A 21,233-nucleotide genomic window follows, 5' to 3' on the forward strand; every position below is an offset into this window, starting at 1 on the left:
GGCAACGCGCGACCAGGGGACTCCGATCACCCCAACTACAAATCCCGATATGCACCGCCACCGGGCTCGGCCGGGAAAGCGGCGCAGCGCATGCCGGGACTCGTAGTCCTCGGTAGCCTCCCCGCTCTCCTCCTCCGCCTCCCCCTCCTCCCGCCACTCTCCAACGGCTCCCTGAACTTCCCGTGCACGCTCTGAGCCACGTACGCTCTGGCGTCACACGACGAGAGCCGCGCCCGGCGAGCCAATCAGGAACGCCGGTAGCGCGGCGGGCGCCAAGGCCCCCCCCCCGACCTTTGACCCGGCGCCGAGCGCGAGCCGCCGCCGCGGGTGCTCGCTCCGCCCCGCCCCTCCTCCCCCCCGCCGCGCCGTGTCAGCAGCAGCCGCAGCAGCCGCCGGCGGCGCGCGCCCGCCCGCCCCCCTCTCCATCCCCCGCCTGGCCCCGCGCCGCCCCCACCGGCCGCCCAGCCCGCGCCGCCGAGCGCCGTCCCCAGCCAAGCGGGCGAGGTGGAGCCGGCGAGGCCGAGAAGACGCCGCCTCCTGCGCCTCCGCCTCCTCTCCCCTCCCCCCCGCGGCCCGGTCCGTCAACATGGCGAGCGCCTCGTACCACATCTCCAACCTGCTGGAGAAGATGACGTCCAGCGACAAGGACTTCAGGTGCGGCCGCCCTGGGCCCCGCCGCCCGCCCCCCTCCCCGCCCGCCGCCGCCGCCTCCCGCGCCCTCCCGGGCCTGGCGCCGCCGCCGTCAGGGCGGCGGCAGGTGCTGGCGGCGCTCCGCGGCTGGGCGCCGCTTTCGGCCTCCTCCTGCCCGCGAAGCGGGGACGCGGCGCCCCGAGCGCCTCGGCCTCCGCTGGCCTGCGCCGTGCGGGGCGAGGGGGTCACGCTTGGCCTTGGGTCGCCGTCCGTGCGCCTGCCCGCGGCCCCGAGCCGCCCGGGGCGCCGCCCCGGGGCGAGGTGACCTCCGGGGGCCCCGTCCCGCCTCAGAAAACGGTGGTGCGGGTGTAGCGGGGAGGGCCGCCCGGCGCGGCGGGCCGCCGCGTCCCGGGCTCGCACGCATCCTGGATGCTGCGTCCTGCGGGCGGAGGGGGTTTGTGCTCTGGGGCTCTCGGAGTCTGGTGCGGTCTCTAGCAGCCTGTGCGACTTGATTTAATATAACCACGTTTCTGTCTCCCCACTTCTCTTTCTTTCCCTCTCCCCCCCCCCCCTTAAGTTTAGGGTCTGTCACAGGAACACTACTTTTCCTTGGATCATTTGTTTATTTTGCAGTAAATTAATAGCAGGTAAAGTGCAAACATTGAGCATTAGAAAAATGAAAATGGCATAGCAATCTTCTAGTGAAAGCTAAGATTATATGCTTCTATAGTTCTAGGAAAAAGCTTCTCAGTGCATTAGGTTAAAAATAATAAAATTACTTTGCATTCCTGGCGCATCCAGAAATTCTTATTTGTAGGTCTTACCTGTCAAAGTAGGTACATCAGCACTAACAAGGGAAAAAGCATAAAATGCTCTTGCGTTTTGTTGCTTTGTTGCAGCACTACAATGCTTCGTTTGTAATTGAAGACCACGTTTACATCGGAAAAACTCTTTTTAATATATTAAAATCTAAAGAATAGAAATAATTATTCAAATCAGTCAACAAATACCTTGTTTGCTTTTGACAAAGCTGTTGTAGCACTGGACACAGGTGTGAACTTCATGACTTTTTTACCTCAGTCTCTTTCAGAATGTAATAGCCTGATGTTCCCTCCAGATTTTTGACTAGGAACTTTAGAAAAAAGACTGATTTTAAGTTGTATTAGAAATGAATTCAAACTTTTTATTGGGAAAGTCATTGAACTCTTTTAAAAAAAAAAGTTTCAACAGTTTGTGTGGTTAAGTGAGGTTTGCAATTTGTCTTTATGGGGAGGATACTTACGAAAAGCTCTAATTCTGATTTTAATGAATTTAAAACTCTATGTAAAAGAGAGAGATCATACGAGAGAGATCATACCTGCCAAATGAAGCTGATGCAGCAAGCACGTTTTTTCCTTCAGCTGTACATAGTTAAAACTTATTTTGTAATTGCTTTAGGAAATTGCTTTAGGAAGCACTTTAGAAATTACTTCTTTTAGGAGCTTTGAAATTCTCAAATATTTTAAAGTCTTTTCAGTGTAGATTAAGAAGTGAATTTACAAATCATAAGAATATGGGTGATGATAGGCCTCTCTAAACTGATTATTACACAGTAATGTTTTTTGTGAAAGCTTTACATGTATCATGTTCTGGCATAATGAATAAAATAGTTCTTCTCAGTGAAGAAGTATTAGTAACAGTAACAGTAAGTGCTTTTTTTCATAGACCACATATATCTGAAGAGAGATAGCTTAGTGAACTTCCTGATACTAGGGAGCTAACTACAAGTCACATCTTAAGCATTTTACAGTAAAACTTATCTTCCATTTTTGTGGATAAGCTAAATTGTCTGATGCTATTGTTTGTGGTGGTTATAGCCTGGAAGCTCAGCCCTCAATTCTAAAATGAGCAGTAATGTTAAGGTGGCAATTTAGTTTGTGGTTGTGGGGGAAGTAGAGTTTTTTGGTGTGTGGGGGTGTGTGTTTGTTCTTTTTTGTCATGTGGCTTCAGTGCCAGGTTGCAGTCTATACTGAGGCTATACTCCTTGCTGGAGAAAGAGGATGACTACTCTGAGTGTAAAGTATTAAAAGCTACTGACATGCACCACCCATACGCTGATGCTTTGTAACATATAAGGATCAGCGTGTTTGAGGTGGAAGCAGTTGTAACTACCAACCACATCTAGACTAGTCAAAACCATGGTTCTAATTTCCTGCTTTTTTTCTTTTTTTTTCTTAATGGAGCAGTCTGCCAGGAGGAGGCAGTTGTAGTTGAATGCATAAGCTGCTGATGGGCTGAGAATCAATGTCTGCTTGGTTTAGAGAATTGCTGCAAATAGGTGATCAGTGGACTGCTAAGTCTAGGAAATGGGAGCTGTTGACTGAGAAAGCGAGCAGAGGATATTAAGCAGATTTAAGAAAAGAAGGTAAAGATAGCTGTAACGAGACAATTTTTAGATGTTCTAATACTGCATGACTTTGTGCAAGTCCTTATGCCCATCCTATTTGTCCATTACCTTTACTTATTAAGTAGCAGTTTTCCTTGCTCTGTTTAAAGCTGATGCTGTTCACATTCATCATCTGTCTATGCATACATCTGTTTCCTGTCAGATAACAGACCTGCTTCAGTTGGGTTGTTGGAGTGAATAAAAATGAGTGAGGCCTTAACTTACCTTAGTTAGAAATACCTTGAGTTTATTAGACTGGAATTACAGGTATTAAAAGGTAGCCCAAGTTGGGGTCCATTGTGTGAGGGTAGGCAGAGGCGTAGCTTTTGTTTTCAGTAAAGAGCATCTAGTGTGTCAGGCTGTAGAGAGAACCTTCCAAGTATGACCTGAACTTAAGTGATGTCTGCTTGAGGCTGATGTGTCTGAAGTCCAAATGTCAGCCGTAACTGTTTAATTAGAGAGCATTTCTGTGCCCGAATGGGAGTTGGGATTAGCAGTGAAGCCCATGGGACTTCTCATTGAGTAATAAATCTGTATTACTTTTTCTGAGAAGAAAGGGCATTCAGGAAAAAAAAACAACAGAATGGAACAGATTGGGAAGAAAAAGAAATGAAAAATATAAAAATAATGTTTTTGGAAAGTCATTTCTCACTGTTTTTTGGATTTGGATTGATGAATGTGACAGTGGCATTAAATGTTAAATTGATTGATAGGAAAGCTGATTTTATTCTCTTGATCCTGCAAGAGTTAATCTTGGTCTTTAATATGGCACACCTGGACTGAGAGCTGGATAAGCATGATTAATGTTTGTCTGGACTATAAACAAACTGGTTTGCACAGGGGAAGAAAATGTGAAAAAGGCATCAATATAGCTTCATTTTTCCCTTTATTATTGTTTGGCTTGTAGGTTTTGTGGGAGAAAGTTTGAAAAAACAAATACTTGCTTAGAAGTTGCTTTTATATAAACTTAGAGGAAGGCTTCTGCTGGTTTTAGGTTTGTTTGCCCCCTCCTCTTCACCCTCACAAAAACCTACCCAGAAATCTGCTTCCTACAAAATCAGCGTGGCTAATGAAAGGACTGCTCCGAGTCTGGGAAGGTGTCAGTTTTACTTTGTGGAAATAATTTAGACCTTGGCTCTAACATAATGAGACAGTGGAAATGAAATATGTAGTTCTTCTCCTCATGGAAAGACAATGGCCTAAATAGAATTATCAAATGCATTCTTTTCTCCCTGTTTATTGTGAAATTAAAATCACAAAGCAAGTAACAGTAATCTGACATTAAATGTGATTTATTTGATCACAAATGTTGGAAACCAGGAATCTGGAATTGTAGAGCACCATGAATAATCCATATCCTTTTAATAATTGTTATCTGACTCTCTTTTGTCAGATTTATGGCTACTAATGACTTGATGACTGAACTACAGAAAGATTCTATCAAGTTGGATGACGACAGTGAAAGAAAGGTGGTGAAGATGATTCTGAAGTTACTGGAAGATAAAAATGGTGAGGTGCAAAACTTAGCTGTCAAATGGTACGTGTTCTTTTTCCATGTTATAAACAGTTTTCTAATGATTGACAACATAAAGCATTCTTGAAAAATGTGAAGGACCCATGGCTATGCAAAATACATATGCCATTGATGTCTGCAAAGGGACCTTAATATGGATTACTTGCCTTAGTTCTGGTCTCTTATGTAACTTTTGTTTATGTTGTGGATGAACGTTAGTACATGCAGTATTTCCTGAAGCTGTATGAAGAACATGCTTGTTCCCTGGTGATAACTCTAAAATATTAAATAGATTTTAAAAGATTACAGTTTAGTGATAGTTGCCACACTGATGTCTGACCACAAGAAGGTAGATGAAATGTAGGTGAGGAATTCTAGTACTGGACTAGTTTTTAAACAGAAATAAAAACTTGAAAAGGTAAATGTACATTATTGTTATGAAATATGGAACTTCTCTCTTCATCAAAGTAGTATTTTGAGATTTTACATGCTTTACATGAACCATAAATGTTTTATGCAATTCGGATGCAGTTATTTACCTTTCAGAGTTTTCTGTTGCTTCAGTCCTATCTCTCTTCTTTATTAAACTTTACACATTTTGTGGCTTTCTTAGGTGTATCCTATCCCTTTGGAGAGGGGATACATTTATTTTGATTCACCTTTTAGTATATAGCTTTTGTACTTCACCCTTCTGACTTTTTTGTGCCCTCTGAGGAGAGCCTCTTTGTTAAGGAGCTCCAAGAACTCACAAGAAATGTTTGTTGTTCTTCAGCTCAGCTTTTTTAACATGCTATCTGTCTGACTCTTATCTTGTATCCCCTGAGGCATGGATTGAAGTAAACTTGCCACAGAAGAGCTTGGGACAGCTTTAAGGAGGGATTTCGTATTGTGACTAGTTTGTTTCAGCTTGTTATTCCTTAGGGTTTGGTGTATCAAATCAAAAAAGCACTGAACTAAAGCCTGCGTGTACATCTGCTTATGTACAGAAGCTGAAGCAATCAGTACTTACCAGAACTATTTTAAGTGAGGGTAACTAAAACCTAGTACAGAGAAGCTAGTATTGGGAATAGGACATTTGCAGCCAAAGTTAATGTTCAGTGGCAGTATAGTAATATAATTATCAGTACTTTTTCACTACTCTTACCAGATTTGCAATGGTGTTAAAATGTGTTTGAGGTTTTGGGGTTTTATTTTTTCTATTTTTTAACAAGCGTTACAAAGTACCATCTTTCTTTTACATTCAAGCTTTAGAAATGGCAGTGCTGTTTGTGGTACAGATCAAGCTCTATGCCTTTGAAAAATATCGCTACCGCTCAATCAGATGAGACGTGCATAAAAAGCATTAAGTTGATACTTATGAAACTTGGGTCAGGCCTAGAATTATCTTTCTGTGAAAAAATATTTTGTGGAAAAATTATGTTGCAACATATGTGCAATACTCATTTTTAATATAGCCTGAAGCTTAGATTAAGGAGCATCCCAAAATGCATATAGACGCAGTGTGTACATAAAAATCTTTAATATTTTATGGTAGTAATACCGATCACTGCTTGAACAGGTGAGAATCTCTTGGGGAAGGATCACTCTTTCAAGATTTGATTTTTGAGTTAACTGAACAGAGTGGATGATTTGTACTTCAAATTTAAAATAGCTCAGAGCAGTCTAAAGACAATGTTGAATCTGGGGCAAGTGTAACAAGTAAGTAATGTCTCTAGTTTTGTCTTACCCTCTACTTAGTTTCACATTTTTGGTAGGAAGTGATCCGCTTGTTAGAATGCGGAGGATCTTGTTTCTTGCTCTCTCTTTGAAGAGATTCACCAGTGATATATTTTTTTTTTCTTGAATCTCTCAGTTGTATCATTCAACTTCTGAATTGGATAAAATGTTCTTTCTTGGTTAGCAGAAGTCAACTTGGGGTTTATGGATATTCTGGCAGCTCGTTGCAAGATGGTTGTGCTATTCTGTTCTGAATAAAAGTGAAAATTAATGAACTGCTTTGTTAGGGTTGGAATAAAAGCGTACTGGGTCTGAGCTTTGACCCTGAAGAAGAGAAAGGAGTATATTCATCCAACTTCTGTTGTTGCAGACAATAAGTGCAAAATAGCTCAGTGACTGCAGTCTACCTTGTTTTTCTTAAAGAGTGTGTAAAATTTTAAATGTGTTCTTGTTGTTTGGAGGAGTTTTTTTTTTTTGCCCTACCTGACAGTCATAGCCTGTTTTACTCAACCAATTCAGAAAATGCTATCAGACATTCTCTCAGCGCTTGTAGTTTAAGACTATTCATCTAGTCTGTCACGATATCCTGTGTTCCTTATGTTAGTAGTTATGCTGCCTGTTGCTCTATCCAGGACTGCATGCATCTGGATTAGACAAGCAGAATGGTTTGTCAAAACATACCTGTTGAATGGATTGTTCTTCACTGTTGGTAGTTTTGTGGAGTATTTACTCCATCAATCCAAATTGCTCATTAATAATTTCACATGTTCAGCACTGCAGTTTAAGGATGAACTGCCGGTCATTCTGAACAGTTACCTGTGGTGTGATACTCTGCCATTCAGATCTATGCCTACAGATTTTTATTATTTCACACTGTGAAATACTTGTTAGAAAAATTCTTAATGTGGAGTTGAATTAACTATTTTCATGTTTCCTCCCTTGCAGTTCTGTAGTTTATCTGTATTTATTGGTGTGACTTTGCTGGGCCGTAGTTCAATAAGGAGAACTCTGCTTGTTTTTGTGATGAGTCATTAATGTGAAAGGATGATGGGCATATTGGCAGTTGTGTGACTGATCTGGTTCAGCAGCTTTAAAGTGTTTTGGATGCTGTGGTAACATGCTGATGCACACCCCGCTGTATTGGTGATTTGAATCAAATATATTTTTTCCACTTGTACATTTTTAGCTCTTCTATTGAAGTAGATGTGCTTGCTTGATAGGCTGAAACCAGCATAATTTAATTGGTATATTTAGTTATAAGATGAATTGATGTCCAGGTTTAGTTCAGTTGGTTAGAGCGTGGTGCTGCTAATGCCAAGGTCATGGGTTCAGTCCGCCTGCAGGGCTATGCTGAGGGTTGGACTAGATGATCTCCAGGGGTCCCTTCCAACCCTACCATTCTATGATTCTCTGATCCCCTTGCCAGTAAGGAGAGTATACTGTGTACATCTTTATTTTCGAGTGTATGTAGCTAATTAAAGTGTGTTATAGGTGCTCTATACTTCTACTTCCACAAAAAGTTGAATGTGATTTTGATTTAAGAGGACTGGACACAAATTACTAGTAAATGTAATTGAGTAGTGAAAAGAAAAAGATCAAAGAGCATTTGAAACAATATCTAAAACTGTCTTCAAATATAAGCAATGCATACTTAAGTGCAGATCCTTGATATTCAGAACTGATTTCATTTAAAAAAAAAGGTTTAATTTGTTCATTTCTTTTGATAAGTTCAGTTCACAATCCAAGACTAATAATGAAGTCTCTAAGAGTTATATTTACTGGCTGTAAAATCTGGTAGGCCAAAAAAGCTTGAGGCTGTCTTCCCCTTCCCACAATTGATATATCAACTTTATTGAACTAATAAATTTAATGAATAGGACAGTCATCTGGATTAAGATTTTCTGGAAACTAGTTTCAGGTGTTTGTGTGATTTTTGTCATTTCAGTGTTTTGGTCTTTAAAATCTCAGCAAAATCCTGAATTTCTGCATTTAATTGAGATTAATCTAATTGACCAGCCTAGTTATTTCAGTTACTCATAGGTTTCACATGGAAAAAGAAAATATTTAAATAAAAAAAAATTACTAGTTGTTATAGCTGAGTTTTAAAACAAACAAAATCCTTACTTGCATTTCAGATACTTTTACTTATGGATCAATTTTTTTTTTTTTTAGTGGAGGTCTACTTCTAGTCTGTCAAAGTCATTGCTGTGTGATGGGATGGGTGTCAGCCACAGACATGTTGAATGTGGAGGATGCACATTTTTCTAGGGCTGCACAAGTCATTCCTAATCTCAAAGTTAAAGACTTAATCTGTCTAGCAGTGAAAAGCATGGTGACATTGCAACCTAGAAACTTACTAAACCAGATTGCTTCTGATTAATAGCAACAGAGCTCACTAACTTTCAGTACTGCCACTCTGAAGGCTTGTCCTACTTTTAAAAGGATACTTCAGTTTTGTATGAATGCACTTCCTTAACTGTACACGTGCTTGTTTCTGTTTCCTAGTGCTTCTGTCTATAGTGCTTCTGCTGGAGCGTGCAGCATTATGAATGTGCAGTGGCTTCTGTTGCTTCTGCCCTCACACCTTTCTAGAGCTTGGACTGTTGACTAGAACACTCAAAGAATTTTTTCTCTTTGAATTACAGACTGTTGTTTTACCGTTGAATTATGGCCGTTTCTGTTCTTGCTGACTTTCGCTTCTGTCACTTAGGAAACAAGTTTATTGTACACTAAACAAAATGGTGTAACAGTGCTGTGAATGGCCACTGAATAGCAGCGGTGTGTATTTCAAGAGAAACTAGTGTCAATGAAACACTGAAGGAGGAATGTTTGGCTGTAGTCAGGTTGTGGAGAAACTTGCGAACTTTGAGTAGCAGAAGAAAACATTTTAACTTTTAGGGAAGCAACTGGAGATGACTTGAGGTATTTGAAATACTATCTCATTTGGAGGATAATTGTGGGTAATCATCTTGGGAAATGCTTGTGTAAAAATTTATTATGAATTTAGTTGTGTAGGTAAATACACCTTACTGGTATCAGTGCTTTCCCCCAAAATACTTAAATAAGATTGTAGTATTAATTTAATGTAACAGTACTGAAACAGTAACAAGATCAGGCTTGGACTGTTGTTACGGTCATCTACTGCCTTTGCTTTTGGAGGATTAGTAGCTGTGGGAGACAGCTTGCTTTAGATTCTAGTGCAGTGTCCCTTTCTTAAAGAGCAGTGCCAGTTTTGGACCTGAGGTTTGGCTGTGTTTACTAAAGTGTGCTCTGTTAGAGCCGTTCATTTCTATGCATCTGCATGTGCATATGTACCTGCTGGAACAAGCAAGAAACATTACATCTTTGCTTCTGTGGACTTAAAGGGCTTCTCTTCTGCCTTTCTTCAGAGACTAGTCAGTACCTCAGTTAACAGGTCTTTTTGGATTATCTCTATGTAGTATATTCTAGAAATGTTGTACTGAAGTTTTTTTTTAAATATAATTATTTTTAACAGTTTTGTCAAATACACTGCAAAGTAAGGAGTAAATTGTGGCCTTTTTGAATTGGAGTTCGGGTTATAATGTTGTAATTTGAGGTGTCTGTGGCCTAATTTGGGGAGTTGACCTCCATCTCAGATTAGTTAGAAGTTTTGTGCATTAAAAAACCTGAATTAGTTGCATGTGATATTGCAATACTTGTCTTGGTAAATATGTTCTGCTTCCAATGCTTTGTTTTTCTAAAAGATTCCCAAAGTGCTCTTATTTTAAGCAGAGTTTAGGGCATTTTGGTGGGTGAGGAGAGAAGGAAACCAAGCAGGTCGTGGTTTGTGAAGAAAGGTGTTGAAAGTGTTAGGTGTGGTTGTCTTGGGAATTTCATATTCCTGGATATGTATCTAATTGCTATGCCTCAAGCATAAACACTGTTTTGAGTTCATGAGGGTAAGGCGTTACAGGCTTAGCCATTTAAAGAGAAGTTCACAACTTTGCCTGCTGACAGGCTGTTGGTACTAAAAATCTGAGTCTTATTCTTGTTAATATATTATTGTAAGTTATATTTTGTGGCTGAATTCAAAGGCTTGCTTTAGATGATAGATAAATCTCCTTTGTCTACATCCTTTTCCTGTTTGCACTCTTGCTTGCTTGCTGTCTTTTGTTTCTCCTGAACTTTTCCAGAGGATAATTAGCTTTAACTACTCTTAACTCTTGGACTTGGGGAAGAAAGATAACAGCACTGGGTTGCATATAGCAGGTTTTGTGGTGGCTAGGATGTGTGGGTTTTGTCCCACCATATAAAGCTATATCTGCCGGTTCTCCCAGTGTTGGCCATAGCTCTCAGCCCTTAGAGTCCTGCTTGAATCACTGACCTGCAGTTTTCCGAGTCTAAGCCTAGTTCTCCAAACTAACTCCCTTCAACAACCGTGTATGTCGGTTTGTATGAATGCAGTTCCTTAGCTGTACATGTGCTTGTACATGTACATGGCAAACGGCTTCAGCTGTTGGAACGCTGTCCTTTTTTCAGGAGTGGATGGTAGAAGTGATGGAATGACCTGGGAGGTCTACAGTAGTCCTGTGATATGTATGGTGGAGAGGAACAGCTTTGGAATAACTGAGGACCTCTAAGGCAAGAAACTGACATGGACACATGGATTTGAAGTTACCCTGTAGATGCTTCTACAGACCAGATTATTCCTTTTTTTTTTTTTTTTTCATATACAGCTGAAAGGACAATAGCCCTGTCTAGAAGTAGGAATCACAACTTCAAAGTGAACAAAGTCACTGTGGAATTTGGCTATAGTTCTCATTCAGAAGCTAGTTTATTAAAGTCCTAACTACTAAGTTACCTTTAAAAATTTAGATGATACCAGGCAGGTAAGGCAAGGAATAAAACTAATACAAAGTAACATTTCCCTGTTGACAGCACTTTGGAATTAAGCTGTGCATCCTCAGATTATTACTGCTAAAACAATGCAGCAACTGGGTTTTTTTCTGCAGCAGACCAGCAAGGCAGTAAAACCATGGAGCTGTCTCTGCTGTCATTCTTGGTGAGTACAGTACCACGCTCCTAAGATAATGTTAGTACCTGTATCCTGTATGCCATAGCCTTAAGCCTTTCTTTCTGAATGGTAACCTGTGTGTTCCATTGCAACTGGATGACAGTTTTATTAGCAAGCAGTGAAACAAGGAGTCAGCTGTGTTCATTAGACATAAACTGCAGAGCTGTTTCTAGTAAAATGAGGAAGACCACTTTGCATGTCACCTTGTACATCCTATGCTTCTCCGTCTACATATTGTAAGCAAAGGCCAGAAAGAGACTTTAAACTGTAAAGACTTGAGAATGATTTTTTTTTTGTCTTAAAATACTTGTTGATTTCTCTAACACAATAATGTGCGAATGCAAAGATCTAAATAAATAGTGTTAAGCTGAAAGTAAATTTTTGCCCAGGTAGTATAACTCGACTTTGGATTTTGGACTATCTACTTTTAGAATAGTAGTCTTTGTGGACTTTTAGAATAGTCTTTGTGGACAACTTAGTATCTTACTATGTCAGACAGAATTCCTGCTTACCTATAGATTTTCCTTGTTTGGGCGGTGGACTTAATTCCAGTGCTGCTGCTTTTATTTATTTATTTTTTTAATGTGAGGCTCACCCTTAACACAGAGTCACTATCAGAATCTTATGGAATAAAATAAAAACAAGTACTTTCTCTTTTCAGTGTAATCACTAAGGTCTGAAAGAAAATACTTTGCCTCCAAATAGTTTTCTTCCAGTAATCTGATACAGTTAGAATATCACAGAATTACAGAATGGTTGAAGTTGGAAGGGACCTCTGGAGATTACCTAGTCCAACACCCATCCTCAAGCAGGGGCACCCAGAGCATGTTAGACAGGGTTGCATCCAGGCAAATTTTGAATATCTCCAGGGAAGGAGACTGCACAACCTCTCTGGGCAACCTGTTCAGTTTTTTGTCAAATTCAGATGGAACTGTCTGTGTTTGAGTTTGTGCCCATTACCTTTTGTCCTGTTACATGGCACCACTGAAAAGAGTCCGGCCTCATCATCTTGACACCGTCCCTTCAGGTACTTGTACACATTGATAAGATCCCCCTTCAGTCTTCTCTTCCCCAGGCTGAAGACACCCAGCTCTTGCGCAGCCATTCTTCACAGGGCAGATGCTCCAGCCCTCTGATCATCTTCGTAGCCCTACGCTGGACTCTCTCCAGTAGCTCCAGGTCTCTCTTGTCCTGGGGAGCCCAGAACTGGACACAGCACTCGAGATGAGGCCTCATGAGGGCTGAGTAGAGGGGGCAGGATCACCTCCCTTGAGCTGCTGACAACACTCTTCCTAAGGCACGCCAGCAGACCATTGGCCTTCCTGGCCACAAGGGCACATTGCTGGCTCCTGGTCAACTTGTCATCCACCAGCACTCCCAGGTCCTTCTCTGCAGAGCTGCTCTCCACAAGGTCAGCCCCCAGCTTGTCCTGGTGCCTAGGGTTATTTCTCCCTAGGTGCAGGACTCTGCACTTGGCCTTGTTGAACCTCAGGAGGTTCCTCTCCGTGCAGCTCTCCAGCCTGTCCAGGTCTCTCTGAATGGCAGCACAGCCCTCGGGTGTGTCAGCCACTCCTCCCAGCTTGGGATCATCAGCAAACTTGCAGAGGAGGCACTCTGTCCCCTCATCCAGGTCATTGATGAAGAAGTTGAACAGGATGGGACCCACTACTGAGCCCTGGGGGACACCACTAGCTGCAGGCCTCTAACTAGACTCTGCACCACTGGTGACGACCCTCTGAGCTCTGCCTTTCAGCCAGTTCTCAATCTATCTCACTATCCACTTGTCTAACCCACACCTCCTGACCTTGCCTAAGAGGGTGCTATGGGAGACAGTGTCAAAAGCCTTGCTGACATCAAGGTAGACAACATCCGCTGCTCTCCCCTCATTTACCCAGCTAGTCATGCGATCCTGAAGGCTATCGAAATGGTTAAGCATGATTTTCCCTTTGGTGAATCCATGCTGGCTACTCCTGATCACCTTCTTTTCCTCCATATGCCTGGAGATGACACTCAGAACGAGCTGTTCCATCACCTTTCCAGGGATGGAGGTGAGGCTGACCGGCCTATAGTTGCCTGGGTCCTCCTTCTTGCCCTTCTTGAAGACTGGAGTGACATAGGTTCCTGAGGACTGGAAGAAAGCCACTCTAGATCTCCAGGACCTTTCAAAGATGATGGAGAGCGGTCTGGCAACAACACCCGCCAGCTCCCTCAGTACTCATGGGTGCATCCCATCCAGGCCCATGGATTTGTGGATGTCAGGGTGGCCTAAAAGATCTCTAACCTGATCCAACTCGTCCAAGGGAAAGTCATCTTTTCTCCAGACTTTCTCTCCTGTCTCTAGGCTCTGGGATTCCTGTGGGCTGCCCTTAGCAGTGAAGACTGAAGCAAAGAAGGCATTCAGTAATTCTGCCTTCTCCGTGTTCTTTGTCCGCAGGGTCCCCATGCCATTCAGCAGCTGGCCCACATTTTCCCTAGTTCTCCTCTTGCTACTGATGTATTTGAAGAAGCCCTTCCTGTTGTCCTTGGCATCCCTTGCCAGATTTAATTCTAAATTTGCCTTAGCCTTCCTCGTCACATCTCTACATACTCTGACAACATTCTTATAGTATTCCCAAGTAGTCTGTCCCCTCTTCCACATTCTGTGTACTTTCCTCTTCTGTTGGAGTTTTTTTAGGAGCTCCTTGTTCATCCATGCAGGTCTCTTGCCCTCTTTGTTGGACTTCTTTCTTCTTGGGATGCACCACTCTTGAGCTTGGAGGAAGTGATGCATGAATACTAGCCAGCTCTCCTGGACCTATTTACACTTGACAAAGGTGTTGAAGTAGACAAAACAACTTTCAGACTAGAAGCGTTTATTGTTAACTATGCTAATCTGTTTTACAAGTGATACTGTGATCTACTTGGTGAGCCGGATTATTTTTATATGAAGGGCTAGCTTAAAGTCCTCATACTTCACTACTCCTCAAAACTTACACTGAGAACATATGTAGAATCTTTTGGAAAATCTTCTGTGCTTTCTTACTTTGGCCTAAGCTGAATTTGTGGTGAAATGTACAACTTGAGGTTTGTGTCATGAGAGGAAAAGCATTGAGATGCCGTTGAAAATCAGACCATAAAATTTCCAAGGTGGGACATTTGGAGCAGCTGCCAAACAACTAGGGGAAGGTCTGAACTCAAGACCAAGTCAGAATGGTATCCATAATGCCTATAATTCAGATGGAAATAAGAACAAATAGTAGCTTGCTGGAGATGTGTCTATGTTTGTTAATTGTGTTGGTGGGCTATACTTTGAGTTCACAATTCCTGTTTTTTTTCTGTAGACGATCCTCACTGTTGCTGTCTCCTTTCTTGCCTTAGGCAATTGCTTTTTCTACTATTTTGCTGTTACCAACTTCTTGTCCTCCTCCCCTTGATTCTGTCAGGATCAGTGCAGAATTGAAGTCTGGTAGAGCTTATTAACTTTAGCTTCATGCTACGTCTCACCTCTAGTGTTGGCAAGTCTCATTAGTAAGCATACTTCATTGATAGGTAGTAGTAATGTTATGGATGTCACCAAAGAGATGTTTAAAACAAAGGATCTATGTCTTTGAGTCATTACTATATATGTGTAGGTTACTGTACTGTTTCTTTCTATGAGAAATGATAGAAATGCAGCTTGTGACACTCATTCTCCAGAATTTCATACACTTGTGCTTAGTGTAGTATATTTGAAGGAGCTGAGTTAGGTTAAAAGAGCAGATAATAGAAAGTCTCTCAAAATTAATTTCCCCTGTCTGAGATGCTTTTTTTAAAGGGAAGCGTTTTAAAAATGCGAGGAGCAACTATGCAACTACAGAGTGAAAATTTGGAGAAATAGTAGGGGAAAAAGCAAGTTATTTGAGTTCGCCTTTTGGAGGTTTTTCACTGGTGAATGGAGCTCTAAAGCAACCTTTTCTTGCTAGGCAGTATTTCTGATTTTTCCTGATAAAGCTTTGGTGATTGTGGCCAGCTGCTGCCAGTATCAGTCTTACAGCGTAGAGAAAAAGATATTGCTCTTTTGTTTTAGTTTTGATTACTTTATTTCAGTACGAAAGATATTTTTATAATGAGCTTTTTTTCTAACTACCTTGATTGTGCAGGAGCTAGTATACTTAGTCATGCATTGTTTAGTAATTAAACACGATAAGATATAACACAGCAAAAACATGACTGATGCTTGAACATACTTTCAATACTAGTATAAAGAACAACAAATGGATGTAGGCATCCGAGGCTGGTGAGACATATGTTGGTCATTACGATACCCAGTGTTTCAGCACTACAGACTGAATGTGGAATGTGCAAGTCAAGCTGTAATTTTTGTCCCATGTATTATTACATATAATCTGCAAGATCCTTTAGATCTCTTTATCTGTAACAGGACAGCATTTGGTTTGTAGCTGAAATATGATGTGTATGCTTTACTGTGAAGGTCAGTAAAATCAAGGCTCGTGTCTTGTGTCTTTTCCTGGAGTGTAAAAAATGAAATAGAAGACTTATTAGTCTAACCCATTGAAAGGGAGGAAACAGGGACAAAATAAGGTGCTGCTGTTTTTTCAAAATTCCCCTTTTGGAACAGAGCATTAACAATAGAGGGACCCTGGAAATTAGTGATAGGGCTAGGAGGATGCTAAAGGATAGTGTACCAGTGAACTGGAAACTACTAGGAAATTCTGCAGTTTCAGTATTTTGAACAAATAGGAGCAGGTGACAAGGCAATACAAGATTGCTATAATCCTCAGAACAGCTGGAGTGACTAAAAACTCAGTTCTGATGAAAAGAGGCAACATTAGTCTGTGCTGTGTGTATAGTGGTGCTTGGAGCCTGTGTGAAAGAGGGCATGCCATTTCATTGTTTTATATTTTACCACTTATTTTAATGCACTCTAAGGTGCAGAATAAGTATCTGGGTGTGTATCATATTGGACTCAAGCTTTGTCTAGAATAAAGATTCAGTAATAAAGAAGGCTACTTACTTGCTTTGTGAACTAAGCAGGCACTGGTGGTAAAGCATGTAAACCAGTTTTTGTGTCTGTCTAACTTTGTTAGAAATCTTGGTATTAAGTGAGAAGGAGGAGGCACTTAGGTTTTGAGACTGTGAAGCATAACAACCATGCAAGTACTATTTCCTTTATGAAATAAAAAACGGATGTATTTTGTCACTAGATTTACCAGGAAGCTATCAACCTAATATTTTGAAGATTTTCAAATTGAAAAATTCTGATTGCTCTTGCTGCCAAAAGTTCATTTTATTTCAATATTTGCATTGAAATCAAAGAATTTTATTTAAAAGTGCAGGTTTAATACTCTTGTGTTTTGTTTACAGTCTTGGCCCTTTGGTGAGTAAAGTGAAGGAGTATCAAGTGGAAACCATTGTAGATACCCTCTGTACAAACATGCTTTCAGATAAGGAACAGTTACGTGACATTTCAAGCATTGGCCTTAAAACTGTGATTGGAGAACTTCCCCCGGCTTCCAGTGGTAAGTCATTTTTTACTTGAAGTATCAAATGTTAGTTTTATCTCTTTCCGTTGCTAATTTTAAAAATGCAAAAGCAGAGTTCTTTAGTGAAGGAGATTCAGTTCATTTAACACTGAAATTAATTTCTGTCAGAGGAAAACTGTATGGTAGAAATATTCTTTTGGTGACTTCTGTGAGTGTACTTCCAGATTTACTAATTTAACTAACTTTTTCTTCTTTTTTTTTTTTTTTTTACTGTAACATCACATTTATGTGAAAAACACTTGCAGCATAGGAATATTGGTGTAACAAATTGAGTATAAGACTCCTATTTTAGTAGTTGTCTCGTAGAGCATTTCTAGACGGCAGTAATAGCTAGATCTCATCTTGCTTTTTGATAGTATGCTTTTAAATTAATTATAACTCTGGTATTTATGCTTTTAAATTAATTATAACTCTGGTATTTTTCTTTAATGATCTGATTTCTTGTCTTAGTTTCTGGTAAGTGTTTTAGAATGTACCTTGTTTTTCTAACAATTGAATTACTGAAATATTTACCTGCAATTTTTAAATGAAGACAGTCTTTCTTCCAAGAGAGGTAATAATGATGAACAGCTCATCAGTTAATGAGATTTCTTTTTTACTAAAATGATATTCAAGTATCGTAGCACAGAGTATGATTGAGAATGGAAAAGTGATTAAAAAGGCTGCTTTGTGAATGCAGAGTTTTTAGAGACTCTGAAGTTTAAGTTACCCAACTAATCAGATTTTGACATCCTTTCTTTACCACAAGTAAGTCATGTTTATATAAAGCAGTAGTGGGAAGCATTAAAGGAGTTGTTTTTTTTAAAAAAATTAAGCTTTTATTCTTTTCTTTTTGCCTACACAACACAGAAGTAGATCTTGAGGATGGATGTAAAGCTCAATAATAACTGTAGCAAAATCTTCAATATAATCAATAATGCAAAAGGAATGTATTACTACTTGTCCTCAACTGAATGTTAGATTGTCTCTTTTTTTTTTTCTTAGCCTCTACAGTAATATGTTTGTATTGTCCAATTGCTATATAGTTTTTATTGCAAAATAAAAATGTAGTTGGGAATATGCCATAAACATAAATTTATTTTATTATAGGATAGAACAGATATGAATTTTGGATCTGATTTTCAAACCTCAAAAAACCTCTCTTAAAGCATAAATAAATTCATGAGAATCTTTCATTTGAAGATTTTATAAATGATCAAATCACTGAGAAAATTTCAGCTATTGAAAAGTAATCGTGTACATGAAGTTAGCCTTGGGTAACAGTTATCATGACAGATGAGTTGCTTTGATTCACATAGTTACTTGAACAATATTAGGCAGTTCTAGGGAAAAAAACTAGTACAGTTGTTGTGAAGACATTTTACTTAATACTTAAATTTTAAGATAGTTTGAGAGGGAGAGATACCCTTTTCCCCCCCCCCCCCCCAATGTTTCAGTAGTACTTCAGGTAGACTTAAGTAAGTTTTTGTATGACATCACTTTATCTTGCTACTTCATTACGCAGTGATTCTTTAGAGGTGACTCTACTTCTGTGCTTTCCTGTAATATTTACTTATTCATTTGCTTTTACCTATAATCCCTTTATTTATTATTCTAGGCTTGTCTTGGCTTTTCATTTTTCTTTTTTTCTTATTGCTTGCCTTGCCAAAAGCAGTGTCCTTTCCATTTGATACACCTTACGAGGCCATTGTAAACAAAAAAGCCCTCCCTGGTATGTTTCCACACGGACAGTCTTTCGTTCTGATGTAGAGTGTGCTTTATATTAGCAAAAGGAACTGATTGTTCAAGCTTACTTTGGGTGGAAAATTCCTTCAAGTAAAGACCAGGTAGCTTCCCATAGTTGCAAACATGATCTCTGGTGTTAAAATTGTGCTTCTTTATCATGACAATACTGAGGTTTTGTTGCACTTTCAGGTTCTGCATTAGCGGCTAATGTTTGCAAAAAGATCACAGGGCGTCTCACTAGTGCTATAGCCAAGCAGGAGGATGTGTCTGTTCAGCTAGAGGCATTGGATATCATGGCTGATATGCTGAGCAGGTAAATGTCTATCTTGCAAAATGCTGATGAAGTAGAAAATACTCCATAAACTTTGAACTTTAATTCTCCAAATACTAAACTGGAGTTACTTTCTGTAAATTATGTGAAATGATATGGTAAAGTTTTAAGTATAGATGAAACTTTAAAGGGAAAAAAAAAAAGTAAGTATCCTGAAGATAAGTTGGTTAGGATTATTGTTACCTCTTGAATGGTATTTTAAAGCTTATTTTAATGTTTATTGCTTTGAAGATGTATTATAAACTCATTTCTTGTTTTTTGAAAGTTCTAAAAACTTAAATACTGTGATTGGAATTTGTGTGATGCTTTGGGAATATTTAAACAAACTGGTAGAGTATATGAACAAAGTTATCTAGATTCAATTGGTTTGAGTTTGTGTTTTGTCTGTTTTAAGGCAAGGAGGACTGCTTGTTAACTTCCATCCTTCAATTCTGACCTGTCTGCTCCCCCAGCTGACTAGCCCCAGACTTGCTGTGAGGAAAAGAACCATCATTGCTCTTGGTCACCTGGTTATGAGTTGTGGCAATATAGTTTTTGTTGACCTCATTGAACATCTGTTGACAGAGCTGTCTAAAAATGATTCCATGTCAACAACTAGAACCTATATACAGTGTATTGCTGCTATCAGTAGGCAAGCAGGTCATAGAATAGGTAAGAAAAAAATATATAAATTATCTGCAACTCTAAAAGGTTTTAGAATAGAGTAATTACTCTGCTAATTTTCTTTTATCAGGTGAATATCTTGAGAAAATAATTCCTTTGGTTGTAAAGTTTTGTAATGTAGATGATGACGAGCTAAGAGAGTATTGCATTCAAGCCTTTGAATCCTTTGTTAGGAGGTAAGTTATTCTCAAATGCTTGGTTTGGGTTTTCTTAGGATCTGATAGTGTGCCATGTGGATGTAAATGGCCGTTGCTGCTTTTTGAGTAATTGAAGGGAGATTAGAATAACTTCCTCATAGAAGAAGTGGGCTCCTTTGTACCAATTATTTTTGGAAGTTTTGAGCTGGAACTGTTTCCTTGACCCTATCTTCTAATTTAACTGTTAAGCATTGTTATGTCTGTGCTTTGGAAAATTTCTTCTGTGCCAGTGTTGCTTGTACACACTGGCAGGAGTGGGGAGATGTTTTAATAAATACAATATTTATTGTCCAATTATGGTGACAAAAGTTTGTTATCTGAAGGCATATCTTGAGCTTCTGCAGGCTTTCTCTATGGCAGATCAGGTTGCATGGTAGCATTGTACTCTGCCTTTTTGTCCTTAATTTATGAACTTGTAGACAGGACAGAGTATGCTTCATTCTGCTGTTGTGTGTGTAGGGGGTTCTGTTTCTTAAGACTTCATTTCTTCTGACCTTTGCTGCTAATGGCAAGAATTATGATAGTAGTTTGGAAACTATTATGAGGAGAAAGGGATTTTATCACTGTCAGGTAGCCAATAAACTGTGTTTATATTGATTATTATTTGTTTATTACAGTAAAAATTCATGCTGTTTTCCGGTTCTTATTTCTAACATATTTATCCATATGCGTTGTGACCTGATCTATTTGTATCCTAAGTTTGAGAGTAAACTGAATTTCTGATGAAGTTGAATTCTAAAAGAAAATAAAACCCCACAAAATCCATAGTTATGGATGCACTGATAGTACTTTTTGGTTAACGTCCTCGAAGTACAGTAAGTGATGATGTGAAGTCTTCTAGGCAGAAATATACTAACTCTTTAAGGTAACTTGCAATTACTTTTATTTTTGTGTTATGCAGATGTCCTAAAGAAGTTTATCCTCATGTATCTACTATTATAAACATTTGTCTAAAATATCTTACCTATGATCCAAATTACAATTATGATGATGAAGATGAAGATGAAAATGCTATGGATGCTGATGGTGGTGATGATGATGATCAAGGTATAATCTTTTTTGGTTTTGAGGACAGGAAGAGCTTATGAAGTTAGCCTACACTGGTTTGAGGAAACTGAAATGCCTGGTATCACCACTAAGTACCAGCATTTGAATGACTTATATACTTATGCGTTCAATTCTTGTACTGCTTTTAAACGTACTTTATGAGCTCACTTCTCAGAATAGAAGTACAGGATGATGATTTAGTTTTCAGCATGTATCTGCAGTGTATCTACTAGAGACAATGAATTCCAATATAAAGTACACAATAAATATTTTAACTTTGAATAATTGAAAAAATGAGATGTTAAAAGGCAGAAGCGTGTAGGATGGTATAACTAGAATGAAAAAAAAATACGTTAGTGAATTGAAACTGCATATTCAGCATGGGAAAGAGCTCTCTACTGCTTTTTATTAGAAAATATCGTTGCCTAA

General features: G+C 39.7%; 1 protein-coding gene across 2 annotated transcripts in view; it reads left to right on the forward strand.

The window, feature by feature from the left end:
• The first annotated feature begins 453 nt into the window (after window positions 1-453).
• The window catches only part of CAND1 (cullin associated and neddylation dissociated 1), a 29,563-nt gene continuing 8,783 nt past the window's right edge, over window positions 454-21,233 (forward strand). The window contains exons 1-7 of one of the 2 annotated variants that reach the window (XM_062584288.1): window positions 454-654; window positions 4,449-4,592; window positions 16,663-16,817; window positions 18,756-18,879; window positions 19,292-19,548; window positions 19,631-19,736; window positions 20,659-20,804. In XM_062584288.1, coding sequence (XP_062440272.1) covers window positions 587-654; window positions 4,449-4,592; window positions 16,663-16,817; window positions 18,756-18,879; window positions 19,292-19,548; window positions 19,631-19,736; window positions 20,659-20,804 — 1,000 coding nt within the window. In that variant the 5' untranslated portion in view covers window positions 454-586. Of the gene's footprint in view, window positions 655-1,210; window positions 1,278-4,448; window positions 4,593-16,662; window positions 16,818-18,755; window positions 18,880-19,291; window positions 19,549-19,630; window positions 19,737-20,658; window positions 20,805-21,233 lie in introns of those variants that run through there. The other variant, XM_062584289.1, reaches the window with a different exon arrangement.

Source organism: Rhea pennata, chromosome 1, assembly GCF_028389875.1.
Source record: "Rhea pennata isolate bPtePen1 chromosome 1, bPtePen1.pri, whole genome shotgun sequence".
NCBI lineage: Eukaryota > Metazoa > Chordata > Aves > Rheiformes > Rheidae > Rhea > Rhea pennata.